General features: G+C 41.0%; 1 protein-coding gene across 4 annotated transcripts in view; it reads right to left on the bottom strand.

The window, feature by feature from the left end:
* The window catches only part of PHACTR1 (phosphatase and actin regulator 1), a gene marked incomplete at its 5' end in the record, with an annotated part of 541,508 nt that overhangs the window by 80,567 nt on the left and 442,395 nt on the right, over positions 1–18,546 (bottom strand). For all 4 annotated transcript variants that reach the window (XM_082662612.1, XM_082662614.1, XM_082662613.1 and 1 more), the window contains one exon: positions 1,051–1,218. In XM_082662612.1, coding sequence (XP_082518738.1) covers positions 1,051–1,218 — 168 coding nt within the window. The remainder of the gene's footprint in view (positions 1–1,050; positions 1,219–18,546) is intronic.

Raw genomic sequence — 18,546 nt, 5'->3', positions numbered from 1 at the left:
AGCTGGAACGATCTCCCCAGCTTGGGGAGGAGGAGGGAAATGCAACTCAGATGCATCTCTCTCCCCCCCACCCCCATCACTGCTACGGGGAGAAAGCCTCTCTGGCCCTCCCCCCTCTCCCCACTCTGGGTAGCAGTGTTTCCGGCAGTCAAAGCCCTGTACACAATCCTCAGGGGAACCAGGTTCTCCCCTGTCTCAGGGGTCACTGTTGTCATCAGCGCTGGACACACCGATGGAGCAGCGACTCGCTGGGTCCCAAAGTGAAGCATGGCGCTGACTCTGAAACGCCATCCTGCTCGCCTCCCGTCTGAGTTCCGTGACGCAGACTTTGCACACGGTGTGGGGGAGGCCGTGGCCTCCTCCCCAGACTCCAGATATTCCCAGAGGCCCCATCCCCCAGGCTTGTCTCCTGACAGCAAGGACCTCTCCTTACTGGCTGCTGGGAGGGTACCGTCTTCTGGCTAATGAGGACCACTGTGCAAACCTTGCGAGGGAGTGAGGACCGGCCACTCAGAGGGCTTTGGACCAAAGAGGGAGTGACAGACGGCATCAAAATGATCTGTCAGCAGGATACCGGTAAATTGTAGACGATTAACACATTAATTGATTTTATATAGTAAATTGGCACAATTTACTAAATCGATATAACTATTAACTGGTATATTGGGATTAGGATTCAAAGGAATACCAGGGCCTTGTGACCAGGTGGACTTAGACGGGTGCCCTACAGAAGCACAGGACTCTCTAGCTTTACCTTAACAGAAACGAGGGTTAGAAAACAGACATTTTAAATCATCAGTATTACAAAACAAGACATATCTTCTTTAAAGAGATTAAGATTATAAAAGTGTTTTTAAAGACTGTAGAAAAATAAATGGACACATCCTCCATATTTTTACACTCAGCGCGTACTAACTGGTCACCTTCATCCCCATTTCCAGGAGATCCTTATGTTCAGGGTGGTTCAAGATAGAAGCCAAAGTCCAGCCAGGCTGAAGCCCCCTAACACCGCACGCCGGGGACCAGTTCCATGTCTACCAGGGGCATTACCTGTCCCATCCATGATGTCGGAAGGCTGGAGCACCTCGTATGAGCAGGGATCCCTGGGCATCGGGATTGGCTCCATCTCGGACAGGGCGGGCAGAGACAGCTGGCTGGAGCTCAGGGACTGCCCGTTTTCCAGGGAGTCATCTTCATTCGATATGGAGAGCTCCCCGTCTGTCAGAGCGAGGAGAGCGCAGAGTTAGACCACGCCTGCCTTCCAGGCAAGGGTGACACTTACAGCCTGCTACATGAGTCTAGATGCTTTTGAACAATCTGTATCAAGGCCAGTATGGAAAGTCTACACTTGTTCTTTTGCTTTTAAGATCTAACCACCAGGGCGACAATTTCCAGTGATCTTCAGCAATATGCCTGTTTTCTCTCCATTCTTCTAATTATCGACAGATGAATGGATAAAGAAGATATGGTACATACATACAATGCAATATTACTCAAGCATAAAAAAGAATGAAATAATGCCATTTGCAGCAACATGGATGGACCTAGAGATTATCATACTAAGTGAAGTAAGCCAAACAGAGAAAGACAAATATGATACTGCTTATATGTGAAATCTAAAAAAAAAGATATGAATGAACTTATTTACAGAGACTCACAGACACAGAACATAAACTTATGGTTACCAAAGGGGAAAGGGGGTGGGGAGGGATAAATTAGGATTTACACATACACACTACCATATATAAAGTAAATAGACAACAAGGACCTACTGTATAGCACAGGGAACTAGTCTCAATATTCTGTAATAACCTATAAGGGAAAAGAATCTGAAAAAGAATATATATGTGTGCGTGTATATATGTGTACATACATATATAAAAATGTGTGTACACATATATATGTGTACACACATATATAAGAATGTGTGTGTGTGTATATATACACACACACACACAAACACACATATATATGTATAATTGAATCACCGTGCTGTACACACCTGAAACTAACATGATATCGTAAATCAACTCTACTCCAATTTTTAAAAATTTGTAAAAATCATTATCTACTATATTTTCTATGTGTTTTTTAAATGGAAATGAAAATAAATTTTTCTTCATAATTTTTTGAAAACCTGGAAAACCTGAGCAGGACTCAGAGATTGGAAAACCAGGTCAGGAATTCCTACTTCGAAGAGCAAAGGGCTTCAAGCACTCAACAAGCACCAGGACACGCTACACCAAGGCCCCAGGAAAAACTCACCCTGTCTTCTCTTTATCTCCGCGCACATCCAATTTCTCTAAATGTTTAGGAGCGCTCTAAGCTCCAGCTGAAGGGCTGCAGCAGCTCAAAGACTCTGGGAGGTGCCAGGATTCTCCCAGTGCCCACCAGTGATCCTGCCAGGCGGGGTGCAGACTTTGACCTTGCTCAAAGCTCAGCAAGACGAGGGGCAGCTAGTTAACACCATGGTGGAGGATCAAAGGCTCCCGCACAATGGCTGTTTGTCAAATCAAAATTCCCCCAGTGTGATTTCATCCTAGCCCCGGGGAGTCCTAGATAACTAGACATTAAAGTCAAATTAATTTTTAAAGAGGACTGAAAGCTATTCCAGTCAGATGAATAAATATCCAGACGAAAGACTCTAAGTTATGTTTCGGTAGAAACACAGAAGCCAGCAAAGCAATTACCTGCCTTAAAATGGGAAGATGGATCATTTACTTGTAGAAATAAAACAGTAAAATGACTCCAAGGTTAATCTTGGATAAATAATCCTTTCCTTTCGCTATGTTCCTCCCAAGGCTTTAATTTTATACACAGTGATAATATGGCCGCAAAAGATTCCTCTGCCCACCCCCTTTGCCCCCAATTAGAATTGGCCTGATGAAATGTATGTTCAACAGAGCAATTTACAAAACAACAGGCTTTAGATAGCATATGGTTCAAGGACATATGATATTTGATCTGAATTTTTTATAAACATAGAAAAAATATATATATAATGGACACCAAAAAATCATCTGAAGCAGACAATATAAAGCACTGATTCTTGAAGATTGTGGGTTTTTTTCCCTTCTTTTCACTTGGCCTTTTTATGTGTCTCAAATGGTAATAGCAGTCACGATAATTGTGATTAACAATATGACGACTTCTTAATAGGAGAAGAGCAGTGCAGACTCTCAGGCCAATGCTATGGAAAGTACACAGCTGAACTGAGCGTACGCAGGATGGGAAGGGCTGTGGGTGTGAGCGTTAGTGCATCAGCGTCCCATAATGGATGGTCCCTGGTCCTCTTAACATGCTTTGGTTTAGCTTGTTCAAACTAACACCGTGGGAAGTAGCTCTACTTCAAATTCCCAGTTGGTGGAATAATGATGTAGCTGCCATTAGGTTTAATACATCTCTGGGAAGCCACTTTGATTTTTGATGTTCCAAGTGTAGTCTTGGATAAGACCACCAGAGGAGGAAGGGGTTTCAGGGCTGTTGCCATGTTCTGCTTCTTTGGGGCAAAGATGTGATGGAATGATTGCTATACATTTTAACTGTTAAAAGTACCATAGATGCAATATCAGGGAAAAAAAGATACAACAGAAGTTGCATTACGTTAGATTCTATGAACCTCTGTTTCATCAAGGCAGTTAGCTTAGTGCTAGAAGTTTTGGTGGTAACAGAAGGAATATTACTCACTCCTCTTGGGACTGATTAACTCTTAAAAAATTTAGCTCCCTATGGATTAAAAGTGCCTTTACTAAATCACAAAGGCTCAAACCACTTCGGAGAGGAAACAATCTTGCTAATTCCACTGTCATAATTTCTAAATACACATTTTCATTAAAAAAATGAAAACAGGAGAAAAAAAGAAGAAATAAGACACTGATCATATCTCTACCCTAACAGAAAATTTGTTTTTCAATATTTTCCATAGTTGTAACAAATTTTATTTTGTGTTTTGTTTTTTAAAACTTTTATAAGCATTATAATTTGTATAGTTATCATTTAATAAATTATACTGAATGAATATACATGTTTATTTAGTTATCTCTCTGTGGTTGGTCACAAAGGGATTTCCAGTGTTTTATACTATTATGAAAGCAGAAATCTCTGCTGACTACCTTCCTGTATAAAATCTTTTCTGCAATTAGAATTCTCCCCCTTTAGGAGAGATTCCAGTAAATGAAATTTATGTGTATTACTATTTTAATGTCTAGTGACACATACCTAGATCTTGTGAAATTGTTTTCCTACAGGGTTGGTCGATTTACACAGCAGCAATATACAGACCACACAAATTTCTTAGCTTTTGGTCATCTCCTCAACATTTACATTGATAACCATGTTTTACCTATTGACCTACCTACTTACATAAATATATGTATATACATATCTAGCAGAAATAAATTAAAACCATGCAATAGGTACAAATTTATTATTAATATCATTTATGACTAACTAAGATGGAAGTGACAAAACTGAAATCTGAACTGGATTCATATAACACGGAGATAAAATGACGCTGCTACTGTGAAGCAACTGTTATTTTAAAATTCTTATGACATTTTCAAATGTCCACAAAAGTAGAAGCATTAATGTAATGGACTCCTTATACTCATCACCAAGCTAAGGAATTAGCTGGGAATTCCTAATGCTTGGTAATTCCAAGTTTGATTAATCTGAAGACTATTTATTTAATTGGCATATAGTTGATTGACAATGCTGTGTTAATTTCTACTGTACAGCAAAGTGATTCACTTTTACATATATATACACATCCTTTTACATACTCTTCTCCATTATGGTTTATCACAGGATACTGAATATAGCTCCCTGTACTACACAGTAGGACCTTGTTGCTTACCCATTCTATATAAAATAGTTTGCATCTCTAAGACTGTTTAGGCTCTCCGTGTCTTTTTACTATTGCCAGCTCTGTTTACCAGCATCATGAGAAAAACTGTGTTTTCCCCCCAGGAAGAATTTAACCCTCCTGAATAAAATGAGTCTTACGGACTATTTGTACTTTCATCTATCTAGAGCATCACCACCTCTTGCTGTGATGAACGAGAAAGAGCTCACTGAGTATTGGAAATTATTTTGATGTTTTACATGGTCTTCTAAAATTATCTGGAATAATGGTTTTCAAAATGGTGCAATTACCTCCAAGCATAAAACGTTTCCTGCTAGAATGAATTAAGTGTGAATAGGAGGAAGGGAGAAGGCAGGAGACTAGATGGGTTAAGGCAATGGTTCTCAAACTTTAGTGGGCATCACAGTTTCCGGGAGGGCAGTAAACACAGATGACTGGGCCTCATCCCCAGAGTTTCTGACCCAGTAGGTTTGGGGATGGGACTGAGAGTGTGCATGTCTAATAACTTCTTGCGTGATGCCAAAGCTGCTTTTGCTGCTTAGGGTTCCACACTCAGAGAACCACTGGACTGGAGGTAAGGATCGGACAGGCAGGAGAACCTGGAATAGCAACAGTGCCTTTTCACGATGAGGTTTAGGGCAGGGAATGTTGTTCACGTGGCTAACATGGAACAAAGATGGTTGGTTTAGGGCTTCCCTGGTGGCGCAGTGGTTGAGAGTCCGCCTGCCGATGCAGGGGACACGGGTTCATGTCCCGCTCCAGGAAGATCCCACATGCCGTGGAGCGGCTGGGCCCGTGAGCCATGGCCGCTGAGCCTGCACGTCTGGAGCCTGTGCTCCGCAACGGGAGAGGCCACAACAGTGAGAGGCCCGTGTACCACAAAAAAAAAAAAAAAAAAAAAAAAAAAGATGGTTGGTTTAAATCTCAAAGAGAAAGCAGGAGGTTGTATTGTCTAACCATGGATTATGAACTTGTCACAAAGGACAATGGGACTGGAGAGAGCAATATGGTGGAGAAGAAAAGTGAAATGTAAGGCAGATGCAGACATATCTAAAAAGGTAAAATCAGGTCACAGAACTGGTAGAGAAAAGAATGCAGAAGTGAGTGCGGGTCAATGTCATGACTTAAATGATGAGCGGTAGAAGGCAATGGATTACGACAGAGAACTGGCCATGGCCATTGTCTTCTCTTTCTTGTGGGGCACAAGAAATGAAGACTCTGGTACAATCAGGCTGACACCAAATCAAGAAGAGTGAAGGGAAAGGTGAGAGTGAATGAATTCATTCAACTGACGAACACCTGTTGAGATCTGATCATTAACAACAGGGATCACATACCAGAAACCGCCAACCGTCAGAAATAGATTTGCTATTAGCTCCTTAGGATATACATGGAGAAACTAATGCCAGGTCTGCTGGCTCCAAACCCTGGAGGTGAGCCACACCCCGCCCTGCCTCTCCTCCCACAAGCCAGGCATTGTGCCAAATGCTAAGGAGAAAACAGACATGCCTTGGGGAAAGAGTGGGCCAAGACATGATGCAGAAAGGCAGACAGGGAGGAATTTGTGCAAGTTAGCTGGTGTGAGAGTTGAGAAAAAGAAGCAAGAGTGAGAAGTTAAGCCCTGAGATACGGATGAAGAAAAATAAGAGGTGAAGGAAGGTAGAAGATGTGTGTGCTCAGAATAGATGGAGATCACACAGAGGATCTTCTCTTGCATAAAGTTCTCTTAACGTTCTAAAAATACAGTCTATATAAAAGTTGTGTTCCAGAGGATTGGCTCAAAAGATATATTTCAAAATATTGTTTTTGCTCTAATTCAGTTTATTGAGGAATTACATCCACCTATCACTGGATGTCACCTTCGTGACTATATTCCAAAAAAGTTTTGTTTTGTTATTGTTATTGTTTTGCTTTAGGAATACTCTCGGTTTTAGGGCGACTGACATCAACTACTGATCAATTTAATTTCTCAAAGCTTAAGGTTCATAAGTTGTGTTTTTTTCCTAATAAGTAGATGAATGTTGCCATGGGGAATGGGCAACAGGAATCCTTTCGGGTTCTCCTGGATACCTCCATGATAATGGTTTCTACTCTGAAAAATTGCATGAAAGTTAGACATTTTGTTCTGAGAGAGCTCAGGGATCATGGCCCTTTGAAGCTTAAGACAAAAGAGTCTCAATTTTAATTCTGAAAACCAAAAATACTTTAATATAAACTTAAGCCTGTAATAGGGAAGAACAAATCTGACTCCATACTGGATCTGTTTCTTTTAAATTAACCTTTGTATTCCATTGCTTTTGCTACAAGTTAAGAATGTCGCCTAGCACCTGAAATATACAAGACAGCCCATTCTCAAGACCCTGACCTTTAAAGGTGTAAGGAGATACACAGGAGAGCCCATTCTCAAGACTCTGACCATTAAAGGTGTAACATTCTTCCAATCATAAAGAGCTAAAAAGTTTCAGAACAGAGAACAACATTTGTCTTGGAGGTTTACAGGAACATTGTAATAGGATGTGGACCTATGTGGATAGTTGCAAGAACAAAGGATTCTGGCACCAAGGAGTTTGCACCAACCAACTACACACCCTCCCCCCTTTGAGTAGGAAAGAAGCCTGAATTCCAACTTGGGGAAGATGTTCTTTGGGACACGAGTCCACCATCTTCTCAGTCTGCTGGCTTCCTAAATAAAGTTGCTATTCCTTGCCCTAACAACTTGTCTCTCAATTTATTGGCCTGTTGTATAGCGAGCGGTACAAGCTTGGACTCAGTAATAAGCTCACCACCGAATTTGATTTTTTAGGATATGCACTATGGTTTATATAAAATCCTATGCTTAGAAGTGTATTTCTAGTTGGATAAGAATTGCTTACTTGATAAACAATAGTTGAATATGAGTATAAAGAATTGCTTTACAGCTGTATATTGAACGATTATTGCAATAAATTTCACACAGATCAAAAAACTCAAACTTTAAAAGTAGGATAGCAGATGGCAGAGAGCAGGAGCAAGAAGAACTACAATCCTGCAGCCTGTGGAACAAAAACCATATTCACAGAAAGATAGACAAGATGAAAAGGCAGAGGGCTATGTACCAGATGAAGGAACAAGATAAAACACCAGAAAAACAACTAAATGGAGTGGAGATAGGCAACCTTCCAGAAAAAGAATTCAGAATAATGATAGTGAAGATGATCCAGGACCTCGGAAAAACAATGGAGGCAAAGATCGAGAAGATGCAAGAAATGTTTAACAAAAAACTAGAAGAATTAAAGAACAAACAAACAGAGATGAACAATACAATAAATGAAATGAAAAATACACTAGAAGGAATCAATAACAGATTAACTGAGGTAGAAGAACGGATAAGTGACTTGGAAAACAGAATGGTGGAATTCACTGCTGCGGAACAGAATGAAAAAAAAGAATGAAAAGAAATGAAGACAGCCTAAGAGACCTCTAGGACAACATTAAACGCAACAACATTCGCATTATAGGGGTCCCAGAAGGAGAAGAGAGAGAGAAAGGACCAGAGAAAATATTTTAAGAGATTATAGTCGAAAACATCCCGAACATGGGAAAGGAAATAGCCACCCAAGTCGAGGAAGGGCAGAGAGTCGCATACAGGATAAACCCAAGGAGAAACATGCCGAGACACATAATAATCAAATTAGCAAAAATTAAAGACAGAGAAATTATTGAAAGCAGCAAGGGATAAATGAAAAATAACATACAAGGGAACTCCCATAAGGTTAACAGCTGATTTCTCAGCAGAAACTCTACAACCCAGAAGGGAGTGGCATGATATACTTAAAGTGATGAAAGGGAAGAACCTACAACCAAGATTACTCTACCCGGCAAGGATATCATTCAGATTTGATGGAGAAATCAAAAGCTTTACAGAGAAACAAAAGCTAAGAGAATTCAGCACCACCAAACCAGCTCTACAACAAATGCTAAAGGAACTTCTCTAAGTGGGAAACACAAGAGAAGAAAAGGACCCACAAAAACAAACCCAAAACAATTAACAAAATGGTAACAGGAACATACATATCGATAATTACCTTAAATGTGAATCGATTAAATGCTCCAACCAAAAGACACAGGCTTGCTGAATGGATATAAAAACAAGACCCATATATATGCTGTCTACAAGAGACCCACTTCAGACCTAGGGACACATACAGACTGAAAGTGAGGGGATGGAAAAAGATATTCCATGCAAATGGAAATCAAAAGAAAGCTGGAGTAGCTATAATCATATCAGATAAAATAGACTTTAAAGTAAGAATGTTACAAGAGACAAGGAAGGACAGTACATAATGATCAAGGGATCAATCCAAGAAGAATATATAACAATTATAAATATATATTCACCCAACACAGGAGCACCTCAATACATAAGGCAACTGCTAACAGCTTTAAAAGAGGAAATCAACAGTAACACAATAATAGTGGGGGACTTTAACACCTCACTTACACCAATGGACAGATCATCCAAAATGAAAATAAATAAGGGAACAGAAACTTTAAATGACACAATGGACCAGATAGAGTTAACTGATATTTATAGGACATTCCATCCAAAAACAGCAGATTACACTTTCTTCTCAAGTGCGCATGGAATATTCTCCAGGATAGATCATATCTGGGGTCACAAATCAAGCCTCAGTAAATTAAAATATCTGAAATCATATCAAGCACCTTTTATGACCACAACGCTATGAGAGTAGAAATGAATTACAGGGAAAAAAACCGTAAAAAACACAAACACATGGAGGCTAAACAATATGTTACGAAATAACCAAGAGATCACTGAAGAAATCAAAGAGGAAATCAAAAAATACCTAGAGACAAATGACAATGAAAACACGACAATCCAAAACCTATGGGATGCAGCAAAAGCAGTTCTAAGAGGCAAGTTTATAGCTATACAAGCCTACCTCAAGAAATAAGAAAAATCTCAAGTAAACAATCTAACCTTATGCCTAAAGGAACTAGAGAAAGAAGAACAAACAAAACACAAAGTTAGCAGAAGGAAAGAAATCATAAAGATCAGAGCAGAAATAAATGAAAAAGAAAACAACAGCAAAGATCAATAAAACTAAAAGCTGGTTCTATGAGAAGATAAACAAAATTGATAAACCACTAGCCAGACTCATCAAGAAAAAGAGGGAGAGGACTCAAATCAATAAAATTAGAAATGAAAGAGAAGTTACAACAGACACTGCAGAAATACACAGCATCCTAAGCAACTCTATGCCAATAAAATGGACAACCTGGAAGAAATGGACAAATTCTTAGAAAGGTATAAGCTTCCAAGACTGAACCAGGAAGAAACAGAAAATATGAAAAGACCAATCACAAGTAATGAAATTGAAACTGTGATTTAAAATCTTCCAACAAAGAAAAGTCCAGGACCAGATGGCTTCACTGGTGAATTCTATCAAACATTTAGACAAGAGCTAACATCCATCCTTCTCAAACTCTTCCAAAAAATTGCAGAGGAAGGAACACTCCCAAACTCATTCTATGAGGCCACCATCACCCTGACACCAAAACCAAACAATGATACTACAAAAAAAGAAAACTACAGACCAATATCACTGATGAATATAGATGCAAAAATCCTCAACAAAATACTAGCAAACAGAATCCAACAACACATTAAAAGGATCATACACCATAATCAAGTGGGATTTATCCCAGGGATGCAAGGATTCTTCAATATACGCAAATCAATTAATGTGATACACCATATTAACAAATTGAAGAAGGAAAACCATATGATCATCTCACTAGATGCAGAAAAAGCTTTTGACAAAATTCAACACCCATTTATGATAAAAAACTCTCCGAAAGTGGGCACAGAGGGAACCTACCTCAACATAATAAAGGCCATATATGACAAACCCACAGCCAACATCACTGTCAATGGTGAAAAACTGAAAGCACTTCCTCTAAGATCAGGAACAAGACAAGGATGTCCACTCTCGCCACTACTATTCAACAAAGTTTTGGAAGTCCTAGCCACAGCAATCAGACAAGAAAAAGAAATAAAAGGAATACAAATTGGAAAAGAAGAAGTAAAACTGTCACTGTTTGCGGATGACATGATACTATACATAGAGAATCCTAAAAATGCACCAGAAAACTACTAGAGTTAATCAATGAATTTGGTAAAGTTGCAGGATACAAAATTAATGCACAGAAATCTCTTGCATTCCTATACACTAATGATGAAAACTCTGGAAGAGAAATTATGGAAACACTTCCATTTCCCATTGCAACAGTAAGAATAAGATACCTAGGAATAAACCTACCTAGGGAAACAAAAGACCTGTATGCAGAAAACTATTAAAGAAAGAAAATAAAGATGATACAAAAAGATGTAGAGATATACCATGTTCCTGGATCGGAGGACTCAATGTTGTGAAAATGACTATACTACCCAAAGCAATCTACAGATACAATGCAATCCTTATCAAATTACCAATGGCATTTTTTATGGAAATAGAACAAATCATCTTAAAATTTGTATGGAGGGCTTCCCTGGTGGCGCAGTGGTTGAGAGTCTGCCTGCCGATGCAGGGGACATGGGTTCGTGCCCCGGTCCGGGAAGATCCCATGAGCCATGGCCACTGAGCCTGCACGTCCAGAGCCTGTGCTCTGCAACGGGAGAGGCCGCAACAGTGAGAGGCCCGCGTACCACAAAAAAAAAAAAAAAAAAAAAAAATTTGTATGGAGACACATAAGACCCTGAATAGCCAAAGCAGTCTTGAGGGAAAAAAACGGAGCTGGAGGAATCAGACTCCCTGATTTCAGACTATACTAACAAAGCTACAGTAATCAAGAAAATATGGTACTCGCACAAAAACAGAAACATAGATCAATGGAACAAGATAGAAAGCCCAGGGATAAACCCACGCACCTATGGTCAACTAATCTGTGACAAAGGAGGCAAGGATATACAATGCAGAAAAGACAGTCTCTTCAATAAATGGTGTTGGGAAAACTGGACAGCTACATGTAAAAGAATGAAATTAGAACACTCCCTAACACCATACACAAAAATAAACCCAAAATGGATTCAAGACCTAAATGTAAGACCGGACACTATAAAACTCTTAGAGGAAAACATAGAAAGAACACTCTTTGACATAAATCACAGCAAGATCTTTTTTGATCCACCTGCTAGAGTAATGGAAATAAATACAAAAATAAACAAATGAGACCTAATGAAACTTCAAAGCTTTTGCACAGCAAAGGAAACCATAAACAAGATGAAAAGACAACCCTCAGAATGGGAGAAAATATTTGCAAACGAATCAATGGACAAAGGATTAATCTCCAAAATATATAAACAGCTCATGCAGCTCAATATTAAAGAAACAAACAATCCAATCCAAAAATGGGCAGAAGACCTAAACAGACATCTCTCCAAAGAAGACATACAGATGGCCAAGAGGCACATGAGAAGCTGCTCAACATCACTAATTATTAGAGAAATGCAAATCAAAACTACAATGAGGTATCACCTCACACCAGTTAGAATGGGCATCATCAGAAAATCTACAAACAACAAATACCAGAGAGGGTGTGGAGAAAAGGGAACCCTCTTGCACTGTTGGTGGAAATGTAAATTGGTACAGCCACTATGGAGAACAGTATGGAGGCTCCTTAAAAAACTAAAAATAGAATTACCATATGATCCAGCAATCCCACTACTGGGCATAAACCCAGAGAAAACCATAATTCAAAAAGACATGAGGGCTTCCCTGGTGGCGCAGTGATTGAGAGTCCACCTGCCGATGCAGGGGACACAGGTTTGTGCCCCGGTCCGGGAGTATCCCACATGCTGTGGAGTGGCTGGGCCCGTAAGCCATGGCCGCTGAGCCTGCGCGTCCGGAGCCTGTGCTCCGCAACAGGAGAGGCCACAAGAGTGAGAGGCCCGCGTACCGCAAAAAAAAAAAAAAAGACACATGCACCCCAGTGTTCATTGCAGCACTATTTACAATAGCCAGGTCATAGAAGCAACCTAAATGCCCATTAACAGACGAATGGATAAAGAAGTTGTGATACATATATACAATGGAATATTACTCAGCCATAAAAAGGAACGAAATTGAGTCATTTGTTGAGATGCAGATGGATCTAGAGACTGTCATACAGTGAAGTAAGTCAGAAGGAGAAAAACAAATATCGCATATTAACGCATGTATGTGGAACCTAGGAAAATGGTACAGATGAACCGGTTTGCAGGGCAGAAGTTGAGACACAGACACAGTTGAGACACAAACGTATGGACACCAAGAGGGGAAAACCACGGTGGGGTGGGGATGGTGGTGTGCCGAATTGGGCGATTGGGATTGACATGTATACACTGATGTGTATAAAATTGATGATTAATAAGAACCTGCAGTATAAAAAAACAAACAAACAAAAAACCAGGATAAATTGTTTAAATAAATACATGTACATACATACACACGCATATATACTCACATACATATTTATTGATTTAGGTTGCATAAGAAGGAAGCCAGATGGATAGTTTTAACTTACTCATAAACGTTTACATTTTTAATTTACAAAATAAAATGCTGTACACCCAATGTAAGAAAAAAAAGGCAGCATAATGGGGAAATATGAACATAGCTAATAAAATAATGGCTATTCCCAGTATGCAGAGCATTTGTACAAATAAATAAAAATCAAGTCCCAGGGGCCACTTGTGACATGCACAGCCTGGCTGGCAATGAAAGAAATGCGAGTGAAATGACCCTGTGGGTGATGCTGAACCCTGCAAATGTGCTTGAAACAATGTCAAGTACAAAAGCAGGAACAGAGAACAAAATGGACATGTTGATTACAATGCCCTCAAGATGAAATATGCAGGCGTGCTGGCAGAGTTCTGAAGTGATTTTGGCTTTGATATGAATAGAGCTTAATGATCATTAACTTTTTTCCTGTGGAGATGCTTACATACATAAAAAAATAAAACAAAAAATGGCATGCTACCTTGTTAAGTTAAATGAAAACATAATAGTTTTGTTGGAGGAGAAAGCCTTCCTCACTCCTCTGGTTTCTTGAGGAGGTATTTTCCCTGAGCCTGGCTTCCTACCCCTTCTCCACAGTTACCTCATTGCTAGGATGCAACTTCTGCATGAAAGACTGTTAGCAAACTTGCAGTAGAGGAGAATAATGAAATGAAATCATGGTCACACTGGTGCTTCCATTATAAAGAAAAATGACTATGTACGTGAAGCGCCATGTGAGAATTTTAGACTGAAAACACTGGGAAGTGTTCGCTGTGCTGCATCTCTGCTGTTAACTCAAATGTGTAGAATTCACACATGCGGGCCTGTGAAAATTCAAACACATTTTAATTGACTGGCGATCACCAATGGCTATAATTACAGCAAAATCAAAAAGTGAAGCTACCTATGTTAAAGCAAACCACCATCTTGTGAGGACAGGGAACAAGAGCCCTAATGCAAGTGTTTGCTAATTGTTTTTTTCCCTTTGAGACAAGAGCTGCTGTTGTAGCTTCCCAGACATACTCTTTTTTTTTTTTTTTTGCGGTACGCGGGCCTCTCACTGTTGTGGCCTCTCCCGTTGCAGAGCACAGGCTCCGGACGCGCAGGCTCAGCGGCCATGGCTCACGGGCCCAGCCGCTCCGCGGCATGTGGGATCTTCCCGGACCGGGGCACAAACCCGCGTCCCTTGCACCGGCAGGTGGACTCTCAACCACTGCACCACCAGGGAAGCCCCCAGACGTGCTCTTTGACCAAAAAGGGCATCTCCACTGAGTGGCCGAAGGGTTACCCCACAGAGCTGAAGGTGTTTTCCCAAGAAGTGTCACTCTGGTGGTGGTGAGCTATGAAACAAAGACTTCATTCAATGTCTTTTTTTTTTGTTTTTGACACTGATATACTTTTTCCATTACAGTACAAAAAAATTCACCCATTAAGGGAGCACAGCCATTGTTTTGTAACCCACAGAGGTGTCATTTTTGCAACAATATACAGAGTTTTGAAAAGCTTCTGTTAATCCCAATGACCTTTTAAATCACTGCAATCAAAGCCACTAGCTGCTCTCATTGTCAGTGAAATGATGTGCGGAGCAACACTTAGCTAAGAAATAATTTATCTAAGGATTTCATTGAAAGATTAAAAGCTTTGAACCTAAGAAGTTGGAAATGGCTCCCTGGCCGTTGGAAGTATTTTCTTCAGTTTGCCTGAGTTCAGGGAGGTGATGTCATTAAACTAAATGGTGCTACAGATATCACTGTGTAGAATTTTAAACATACATCGAAAGCCACACATTTCTAGTAACACTGCATATTTACTACTTAATGTATTTGAATCTTGAGCATTTAAAAAGGCAAACTGGGCTTCCCTGGTGGCGCAGTGGTTGAGAGTCCGCCTGCCGATGCAGGGGACACGGGTTTGTGCCCCGGTCCGGGAAGATCCCACATGCCGCAGAGCGGCTGCCATGGCTGCTGAGCCTGCGCGTCTGGAGCCTGTGCTCCACAACGGGAGAGGCCACAACAGTGAGAGGCCTGCATACAGCAAAAAAATAAAAAATAAATAAAATAAAAATAAAAAGACAAACTGAGAGTCTTATTTGCACAAACAAAAACTACAGTGTGTGTCTCTCTGTCTGTGTCTCTTCTGGTGTATTTTCTTTCTGAATGAGGAAAAGTCACTATAAGTGTGTGTCTGTGTGTCTAAAAGTATCTCTGTGCCACCTAGGATTTAGGGCAGACACTGCAGGATTCTGTAGGATCGCTGAACCTATATTTCCGGAATCCGTAAGTTATCTTCCAGTTTATCTTTCATGTCTGTTTGCAGCCAGAAGTCTCTGGATTATTCTGACCAGTTTACACGGAAGAACAATTTTGCAAGAGCCATGAGGTTCCTTTGTGTCTTCACACAGGCACCTTGGCAACTCAGAGAACCCTTCTGAACCTAATACCTTGAAAATCTATGCAAGATGGATTTCAATCTCAGAATGTAATCAATTGCGTGCTACTCTGATTGGATGATTTTAAACACAGAATGGAATGGTACATGTTTTTTTGCTTGGGGAATCAACTTACTTTTTTTTAATAGTTGCTATTGTTCTGGATTTAATATCCTATTTTGATGTTAATAATATTTCCCTTCTTGTTCAGAGGTCTTTGCCTAAAACCCTTAAGTATGTGAGTTGCAGTGACTTCCTATCACAGATGCGGTATTGACCTTGGGTAGCTTCTTTCAGTTGCACTTCCTTGTGGCTGTACCCTGCTGGATTTATCAGCATTTTCTGCCTTTTACTGGACCTCATGGTCAGCAAACCACAGCTCATGTGAATTCTCAGCTGCTTCCTCGATCACAAACACCTCATCCCATCAAACCGTGGTGTCTGTTTCCCAGAGGTGTTTCTTTCATCTTTCTGGGTACAGTTATACCTCCTCACCAGTCTTCACGCCAAGCCCATCGGTTCTTACATCATCTATCCTGATGAAGTACGATGGTTCCGACCACTATTTCCAAATAATTACTCGTCTCCAAGGTTTGTAGCTGAAAGAGGATTTACCATCTTGCTATTCCTGGGCATTTTGATATCAAAAATGCAACTGGGGCACAGACTGAATATAAAATGGATGGAATGACACAGTTTCTCTCCTATGCTATTTTATGAGAGTGTGAATCTCACAGAATCATACCTCGTTGTGCAAGGGGCCCTTCAGAGTTAATAGGGAATCCAAGATTTTTTAAGAAAACTTTAATGGCTAGAGTTGGAGAAGGAAAGTGATACGGGCTGGGCGTTTCAAAATGTAAGCAGCTCTGTTTCTTTAGCTGAGCTCTCCAATAGCGTACCCACTTGCCACGTACAGTTACTGTTTTAGTTAAAATTTAAAATGCAGTTCCTCAGTCAGACTAGGCATATCTGAAGTGCTCAACAACCACATGTGGCTGCTGGCTGCTGTGCTGCCTGGCAAAGACGATGGAACATTCCTGTTATTGCTGAAAAGTCTACAGGACAGCACTGCTCAAGACAGACTGAAACATCACGATAATGGGCCTATGAATATGCGAAAGTGAACCCATTTCTGGAACTGGGAGATTAAAATGATGTTGCTAAACTGGTCCACATCACAATGAATGGTCAGTTCAGTGGATACTATTTCCTTTAGAGAAGCTGCAGTGGTGGGAAGGCTGCACCACAGGGAGGAAAGACGTGCTCTAGGGCACGTGTGCATGTCGGGGCCCTGAGAGTAGCAACACACAGCTACAGAGGTGGGCGTGGCCTTTGGAGAAGTCCCGAAGTCTCAGGATAGAATCTCAGCTCTGGCGGGTGGAAGCAGAGAGAGTCTAGGCTTGGGTGAAGGGGAACCGGGAAGGGGAGACAGGCATCTAAGAAGAGCAGAGGCGCAGCCCAGGTCACATGTCTGGTGGAGACCATTGCTGACATTTATTGAGCACGTACTCTGGGCAGGCAACGGTCTAAAAGCCCAGATTGAATTATGTCCCTTGATCCTCCAACAACCCCATGAGAAGACGAGCAAGGGCAGAATGGAGTTGAAGAGTATGCCTCCAGGGGTGTACCCAGATCTAGGAGGACCAGCTGCTTGGTAACAGGCTGTCTTCAATCAAGCAGGCTGGGGGCTGGGAGTAGTGAGAGAGGATCAAAGGAAAGCATGGCTTTGCTGGTTGGAGCACAGTAAGATCCTGGGGTTACGTTCAAACAAAAAGCAGAGTCCAGGGAGATAAGAGGCTGCCCTGTACCTTCTACAGACAGAAGATGAGGGAGCTGGGACCAGAATCCTGGGCTTGGGGCTCCTAAGAGAGCTCAGTTGTTTTACAGATATTTATGTGGGGTTAAGGCTTGAATGCCCCCCTGACTTATTTGACTTTATCTGAGTCCTAGGCAAACGTATGAAATCAGGAAAAAAATTTTTAAGTACAACTAGCTTTCCTTTTATTAGCTATTACCTTCCAGAGTTTGGCTTGCCTTCTCATGACAAACACCAGTGCAGGTCAGTGGCTGTGGAATCAAGCATCAGACGTGGGCAGGGATGCTCACCGTGCCTGAGGTAACCTGCCCTGCCCTGATTTCATCGGCAGGGTCCAGGGACAGGCAGCTGGAAGGGTGATACCGTGGTGGGTCTTCCAAGGACAAATTACACTAGGTAGCAGCTCTCAGGAGCTGACTGTACCTGCAACACTTTGGTTTATGGAAACATCTGTCAAAATTAGGGAAAAAGATATCCAGGGGTTATCTCTAAAAATTCTGGTCAATGAGAAATGAGGGTAATTCTGGAGAACCTTTGGGGAAAGGTTTTCTTGCTCTTAGAAAGAGGTACCAAGAAGGGGGATAGCCCTCTCTCTCCCATCTGGATGTTGTATCTGCATGTAATGCTGGAACTACTGCAGCCATCTTGTTACCATGAGGGGTGATAGCTTGAGAATGGCATCCCTTCACCACGTTACTGAGCTGATGAATTCACCAACTCTGGAGCTGCCCTACCACTGGATTTTATGACGTGAGATTCATTCATTCACTCACTCACTCACTGATTCAATAAAAATTAATAAGCGCTGACAAATGCCAAGCATTGCTCAAGGCATTTGGGATACACTAATAGCAGGGGTCCCCAACCTCCGGGATCTAATGCCTGATGATCTGAGATG

The sequence above is a fragment of the Grampus griseus genome (genome assembly GCF_964374135.1).
Source record: "Grampus griseus genome assembly, chromosome: 10".
Taxonomy (NCBI): domain Eukaryota; kingdom Metazoa; phylum Chordata; class Mammalia; order Artiodactyla; family Delphinidae; genus Grampus; species Grampus griseus.
The sequence above is the reverse complement of the archived record's forward strand: the minus strand, read 5'-3'. Positions and strand labels throughout refer to the sequence as shown.